Source organism: Montipora capricornis, chromosome 9, assembly GCF_036669925.1.
Source record: "Montipora capricornis isolate CH-2021 chromosome 9, ASM3666992v2, whole genome shotgun sequence".
Lineage (NCBI taxonomy): Eukaryota > Metazoa > Cnidaria > Anthozoa > Scleractinia > Acroporidae > Montipora > Montipora capricornis.
In genome coordinates this window covers 4,990,136-4,997,635 of record NC_090891.1, presented here as the reverse complement: position 1 = coordinate 4,997,635, position 7,500 = coordinate 4,990,136, and the positions used below count along the sequence as shown (strand labels likewise).

The 7,500-nt window shown below is 38.1% G+C and overlaps 1 protein-coding gene across 1 annotated transcript in view; it reads right to left on the bottom strand.

Moving 5' to 3' along the window:
• Positions 1-6,626, bottom strand: part of LOC138015588 (nucleoside diphosphate-linked moiety X motif 17-like) — a 16,241-nt gene extending 9,615 nt beyond the window's left edge. The window contains exons 1-3 of the mRNA XM_068862669.1: positions 6,458-6,626; positions 3,522-3,629; positions 237-420 (exon numbers count right to left, since the gene is read on the bottom strand). Coding sequence (XP_068718770.1) covers positions 237-420; positions 3,522-3,629; positions 6,458-6,586 — 421 coding nt within the window. The 5' untranslated portion in view covers positions 6,587-6,626. The remainder of the gene's footprint in view (positions 1-236; positions 421-3,521; positions 3,630-6,457) is intronic.
• Positions 6,627-7,500: the final 874 nt, after the last annotated feature.

The window sequence follows — 7,500 nt, the reverse complement described above, 5'->3', positions numbered from 1 at the left end:
AATACTAAATCATTTCACAAAAGGCATTGAAAGGCACGATTTTTATATGTAACCATAGCTGCTGCAACAGTTATGTTTTCACATGTGAAGGTATCATGTTTTCACGCGAAAGCTCACTTGGTATTTTATTGGTGTTTATATAATAATAGCACTAGTCTTACATAATATGATGCCTGGAGCCCATGAAAGGGATATCAGGAAACAATGAACACACTGGCTGTAAAATATTACAGTACCTGGGGGGACCCAAACACATGGAAATGTACGCATATGTCGTGCACGTCTCGTTAACAGAACTTGCCCATCAGATGACTGCAATAACCCTGCTACGGCCACTCTGACACCTTGACCTCTGTAACAGTCAGGAATACTGCTGAGGTCCGTTGGGGTAAGTAAACGGAAGGAGCAACCACTTGGATGCTAATAGATTAAGTGCTACATGTTAGAGCGTGTTTTTAATTGCACAAGGAAAGGGGCAGACCATGAAAAGGAAGAAAGCCTGCATGAAGGAGGACATCATGTTCTCTAGTTTGGAGAGCTAGTCCAGCAGATACCAGTCTCCACAGTCTGGATCATTAAGCTTATTATGTCCTAGTGGTAGATTTCATATGAAGTCTGGACAAAAGCTGTGTAAAGCAAGGCTCAATCAAGACCAGGGCCGAAGAGAGAATCACACAGGAGGCACAAAAAGGCTTGGAGGGACTCAGACCCTCAATCATCAGTGCTGACTGTCAGGAATCAAAGTTATTACACCATAGGTCACTTTCAAAAATACCATAATACTCTTTGTTTGCCCTCCAAAATTGTGCATAACCATTGTTTTTATTTACTCTTGGGACAATTGCACATGTACATGTAAGTCCCAAGAGAAACTGGGACTTACAATACAAGCAAAGAGTCTTATTATGGTATTTTTGAAAATGGCCTAATGCAAAATGGAAGTAAGACCAGAAATAGTTGCAGCTTTCATGACTGCATAACTCTGAGTAAATGCAACTACATGTATCAGATGTTTGAAGGTGTAAATTATACCTGTGGATCACAAACTGTTGCTTGGCATTTGCATGGAAGAACGACTGAAAAGTTAGAGTCTTTAAATGCAGGATCCAGTTACCTACATGTAAGAGCTCTGTAACACAAGTCGATTGTTATACCCATTGAGCTACAAGAACTCCTGGGAATCTCACTTTTCAGTTGTGCTTTAATGTCCATTGCCAAGCCAATCAATTTTATCATCCATGGCCACTTACACATTCAAACACTACTGTCACAGTAATTAGTTGCATTATATAAAATCTGAGGTACATGACTTCTTTCAGCCGGAAGACCAGAGATACAATGTACACATACATGTACATGTACATTTGTACATAAGTCCATTATTAAACTTAAGACAAACGACCTACATGTAGTTCCCTAGGACTTCTAAACTTGTAGCTCAATGGGTACAGCATCTGACCATCTGACTCAGGTGTTATGTAGGTTACAGTACAATGTAGGTTTGAATGGACCTTCCTACATCTAGAAAGTCAGTGAATTTTCAGTTTTGCCAGTGTCACGTATCTAGTTTATTATGCAAGTACACCTGCATGTATAACAGCTGTTCATGAGCAAGTTGCAGGTGATTGATTCCAGTTATTGGTACATTGCGCTGTTCTGCCCATTGACATTAACTTACTAATTGGTTCAATGTTTAATAGAAACATGGCTTATTAGCATTCATACCAATAAAATAAAATAAAACATGAAGCCTGTTTACATGAAACACAAATACTGATAATGAGATTTGGTAAATGGCAAGGAACAAAACATAAATCTAACAGTAAGACAGAATACTCTTCTAACAATCTTTTGAATAGTACATGAATATACTACATGTACACCGGTAGAAGGCTAGAATGGCCCTTTCTAATTAATTTACTATACATGTATGTCTGTTGGAGAACGAAAGTTATAGTCAGTTTCATTTCATAAATCAGAGTATTTTGAGGAACCAATCAATTAGAGAATATGACCGGAAATTCCTAAGTGATCTATCTAATTTAGATCTTCTGATATTACGCGATGGTGCGATTTCGCACAATCGACCTCAAATCGCATCCGATCGCACAATTCACGAAAAATCGCATAATTCACAAAAAGACGCACAAAATTCATAAAATGAAACATAAATCAAGACGATTTTTAGAAATTCCTGCATAAATACGCCATTTTTAAGATGATTTATCTTGGAAAAAGGCTAAAAAACCTTTGTCACCTTCGATTTCGTAAACATTCGAAGTTCAAGGCTTTATTTTTCATGTCGGGGACCTGGTACGAGTCTCCTTCTATTGGTGCAACACAAACACGCCCTTATATACACACCACTGAAATGACACAGTTGCCTTCTCTTATAGAAGAGATTTGTGAAAAATAAGCGAAGTTGTAAGTTTTTCGGCAAAATGTACTTTCTTTCGTTGAAAACTGATAAAAACTTACTCATGGATAAGTTTGTTGTGAAAACGCTTCCCACATTCCGCCCGATCTGACAGCTGACAATCGAGCAAGAAAGTACCTCACAGGTACGCTCCACGTGGACGATGGACTGATGTTTTTCTCGTCGTGCAATATTAGGGCCTTTTATCCGAGAGAAAATAAGCCGCGGCTTACTCTGGCCACGGTGTACAAAATACACAAAAGGAACTATTTATACGAATATATATTCCCAGGTCAATATAAGCCGCGGCTTGAAAGAGACGTGAACGTAGATCAGATTTTGTACCATTTATACGGGGTGAACATTCGAGTCTTCTGTAAGCCGCGGCCAGAGGAAGCCGCGGCTTATTTTCTCTCGTATAAATGGGGGTATGGCCCTATTGTGATTGACCATCTTCGGAAGTTCGCGGTTGACGAGCGCCTTGATCACTCATTTGGCATGTTAGCTGTGTCTTTTCAACTTTTATTTATCCCAACAAATGTCGATCGAGATACATATTTACTGTTCCTTTGTGTTCAAAATGTCTTTAGGGCAACAAAAAAGTGTTTTTTTTAACCTGAAACCGTATAAAACAAGCTTAAAATTGCTGAGAAAAAAATCGCATAATTTACATTATTTATCGCATAATTGGCCTTTCTAATCGCACAATCTGCCCTGAAAAAATCGTATAATTTGCATTTTTTAATCGCACCCTATCAGAAGGCCTGTCTAAAGCACTGTGTAAAATTGCAAAAATGTTTGATAGCATGGGATTTTTTTGCAGCGATTGAGAGCATCAGGTAATTATAGACTGTATCAAGCGAGATTAAAATAAGATTAAATAAACCTAAAATATTAAAACTTGTGACTTTTGGAGAAAACAGTGCTTACTGGGAGGTGAGCATTCTTCCCATGTCGTAACTAGATGATCTAACATCAGGCTTTAAATTTAACATGTAATGCAGCCGTAATAGTCATGTATACACGCTCAAGCAAACCACCACTCATTTTTGCATATTGAGAGAAAGATCAGAAGGTTTCAACTTTCATTCTAAAAGTAACACACCTCAAGCTTAATTCCCTGTTCACTTGGATAAATCACAAGTCTTTCATCATGCAAGTAAAAACCAACATCCATCTTGTTTTCTTTACAGCCCATGATGGATAAACAGCACTAAATAAAGGACAAAACAACATCAGTATTCATTTACTCAGTCTTATTCCACCAATAAACAATATTATCCTAAAACTAATATTTTAATATTAATATTGCATTATTTTATAATAATAATAATTATTATTATTATTATTATTATTATTATTATTGTCGTCGTAATTAATTATTATTGCCATTATTTATCAATCATAATTATTATTATAATTATTAGAATAATAAACCCAGTGGCTGTGATGGCAACAGATACATTGTATACTTAACTTGACACTTGAGAATTAACTGAAACAAAAGTAAAGACCGCTTTGGATGTCAGCACTCACTGTGACACCAAAGAGATTAATTTTCATGATCACACAAACAAAAAGAATAGAACATGCCCAAAAAACAACCTCAAATGAGGACAGCCAGAAATTTGAGACTGGCACTTGGATGTAAATGAGCACCCGGGAAGAAGACCCTCTGGGACCTCGATTTATTGATGGCTGCACTAGCTACAAAACAGAGTTGATTTCATATCACAAGAAAAGTGCAGCAAAAAAGCCCAGCAAACCAAGCCCGGCAGCAGCTGCTTAAAAAGTGCACCAGCAAGCTACAGTGTAAGATTGCTTTTTAGAAATGCACACGCTGTATCAAAGAACAAGAAGTCAGTTGCAGACTATCAATGGCTCTGTAACTTAGATGACGTGAAAGGGCTAACTGTTGGTGCAATGTATCACAACACCAAAGGTAATTTCAATGATATTAAATAGTAAAAATAAAAGATGACTAAATTGGTTGGAGGAATTAAGGAAGTGGGGGGTAAGAAGGGGGGGGGACTTTTGGGAAGTGAAAACTGGTCCGGGGCCCGAATGGCGAGTGCTCTCAAAATTAAGTCTCCAAACCTGAAATTGCTGTTTTTAGGTCAAAACTGGGTAAAAAACTAAATTCGTACTGCAGCTCACATGCACAACATTCAAGATGACCCACTAAGAAGATCTGAAACATATTCATGGCAAGAAGAGCTATTCGTATTTAATTTTGGGGGACTTCCTGAAAACACCATCTCTGAACTTGAAAAAACTGGCATGTTTTTTCAAGTTCAATCTATTTCCATTCTCTCCATCCTTGGATAAAAACAATAAAGAGTCGATAAGATTCAGTGCACTTCAGTGGTTATTGGCAACAAAAATACAGCATGATTTTTTGGTCTTCATTGACGCAAAGATGTCCCTTGGTGTTTAGAAGTTTGACTACAGGTGAATAGCTTTGTTATAATTTTCATTTTGTATGCAAGAAAATGGTTAGTATTTGACCATTTTTTTGTACTTTTGTTTTTGCTGCAAGGAATAGTGGGTGAAGAAGCCATGTATTATTATAAACTTTCTCAAAATCGCACACCATTCCGTGTATGAGCATTCCACTGTTCCACCATTCCATGACTAAGTATGACATGTATGTATGCAAGTGAGAACTCGTAACCTACCCACAAGAGTCGAACAATTTAGTCAAGTTCTTGAATTCCACTATCTATCTTCACTATTAAAATAAAAATTTCGAACTGCATAATCTAGTCTTAGAACTACTCCATTAATTTCGAAGGACAGGGATATAATGGAAAGCACTGTGCCTAGGATATTGTGCTACGAATATTTTGTGGCTGGACATACTGAAGCCAGTGAAATTTAATTATTACATGCAGCATCTGAGAGAAAACAGTCGCGTCGAGAGACCCAGGGGAGTAAAAAAAATTGCACTTGACAAACTGAGGGAACAAATTTTATTTGCATAATTAATGTTAATTCGTTGAAAGCTTGATAAATACAGTTACGATCGCGAAAAGCCTACTACATACAAAACACTGACCCCCGGTTAACTGACCCCCTTACTGACCCCCTAAAAAATCAATGGGAAAATGAATACTGCTTACTTAAGCCTCAACATCCCTTTTTAAACACCATTATTCAACAGTATTTAAGTCTAAGCACCCATTTTAAAAAGGTTAGTTTTCGATTATTGTTGTGATGGCCGATTACTTCATGTAAGCTAACCTTTTTAAAATGGGTGCTTAGACTTAAATATTGCTGAACAATGCTGTTTAAAAAGGGTTTTTGAGGCTTAAGTAAGCAGTATTCATTTTCCCATTGATTTTATAGGGGGTCAGTAGGGGGGTCAGTTGACCGGGGGTCAGTGTTTTGTCGAAACCCCATTGATGGTGGGGTGAGATGAAAGTTCAATCTTTGCATTTGATTCTGATGTGGAATTGTGACCATGGGAACATTTTATCCAGGAATATTTGACTCAAATTGGTGGCTCCTGCAAATTTAGTCTCCAGCCTTGGAATTTTATTATAACCGTTGACAACCCAGAAATTGAAAAATGGCTCAAATCGCGTCGGATCTGGAAAAAAACGACACAGGAAGGAAGTCCACAATGGCAATAAGATTAGGCTTTTTAACATTATCTTCTTAAACTTTTTATCGGGATTCCCATACAAATCCTTATATTTTTAATTTGTCAGCCATGCTCACTGACACTGAGCTTTGGGAGCCTGTGCTGTTACCAAGGATACGAAAGTGAAGATCAAGTCATTCGTGTGCGAAGTTCAATTCCAATGTAAAAGTGAAATACCGAATTAATTTCGATGACGGTATCTCAACCTATATGTATAAAACATGACGCAGACCGGCTCGATGGACGTGAGAGTAAATATGCTCTAAGGACTTGGAATTAAGACTTTCAAGAAGCCAGGAGTTGAAAAATTTCATTTAGCGAGGACAGAATTCCAATAGGTCGTCTCTTGGAATTTTCGAGTAAATAAGCAACGATTACTATGCAATTCAACTCACCTTTTCATATACAGCTGGAAATGCCTCACTATAATTTGAATTTTTGCAAAGAAACACTTTTGGTCGAGTTTTTGCGCTCATTTTTACAGATCGATCTCTAACGAGGAGCACAACCAAAAGAACAAACATGAAGCGCGGTTGCTCAAGTTACATATTGTCGCATGTCATGTAAATTCAGAAAGCCTGGACAACGGACTATGAATTGCGGACTCTTGAAATTGACTTCAAATTATATTTTCTTTATAAATTCGAATGGTACTTTACAAGTTTGGGTATATAACGTCGAAGCCGTTCCCGAACAAACTGCGAGACAGCAAAGCAGTGATCATTGGATAAGGCAGCGTTTACAACGCGGTTTTCTTTGTAACCTCCTCGTTTTCGATGCGTTTTACGCCTTCTGTTTACACGAAACCGATGGAGACCGTTCGCAAAACCAGGTCGATTTGAAAACGCTGCCGGCTTCATCTGTCGTTTAATTAAACAGCGAAGCCACATCGATTTGACTACGGTTACTATTTTGGTGCGGAATTTGCAGTGTTTGATTTAAAATGTTGAATTGAGCACGTAGTGCAAGGCTCCCTTGCACCATCACGACTTTTTATCTGGCAAAAACGGTTCCGTGTAAACACTTCCAAACTGCATCGATTTTGAAGTAGTTTTGAAGTCGTGAAACCGCATTCGTTAACGCTGCCCACAGGCGCCCCAAGCTGAAAATACGTGGTGTATGCGACAGTTTGTGTATATAGGGAATTGTATGGGAAAATCACCGATCGTAAAAAAATTGTGTAAATAACTATCTCTTTTGAAATAAAGTTTTCCTACCTCAAATGTGTGACCAACTTGTCTCTTTTGGCGAGTTTCGAGCCATTCTGACGCCGTTTAGTGAAGTCATCCGGAAGGCCGTTGCTGAAATAATGGGAAGGCCGGTGACTCCATCCATCGCTGGCCAGACCTCACTCCACAAATCGTTTTCTCCTCAACAGGAAAAGTCCCGAATCGCAATAAAAACAACAGTTCCATAAAGCTCAATAAATTTCACTCCA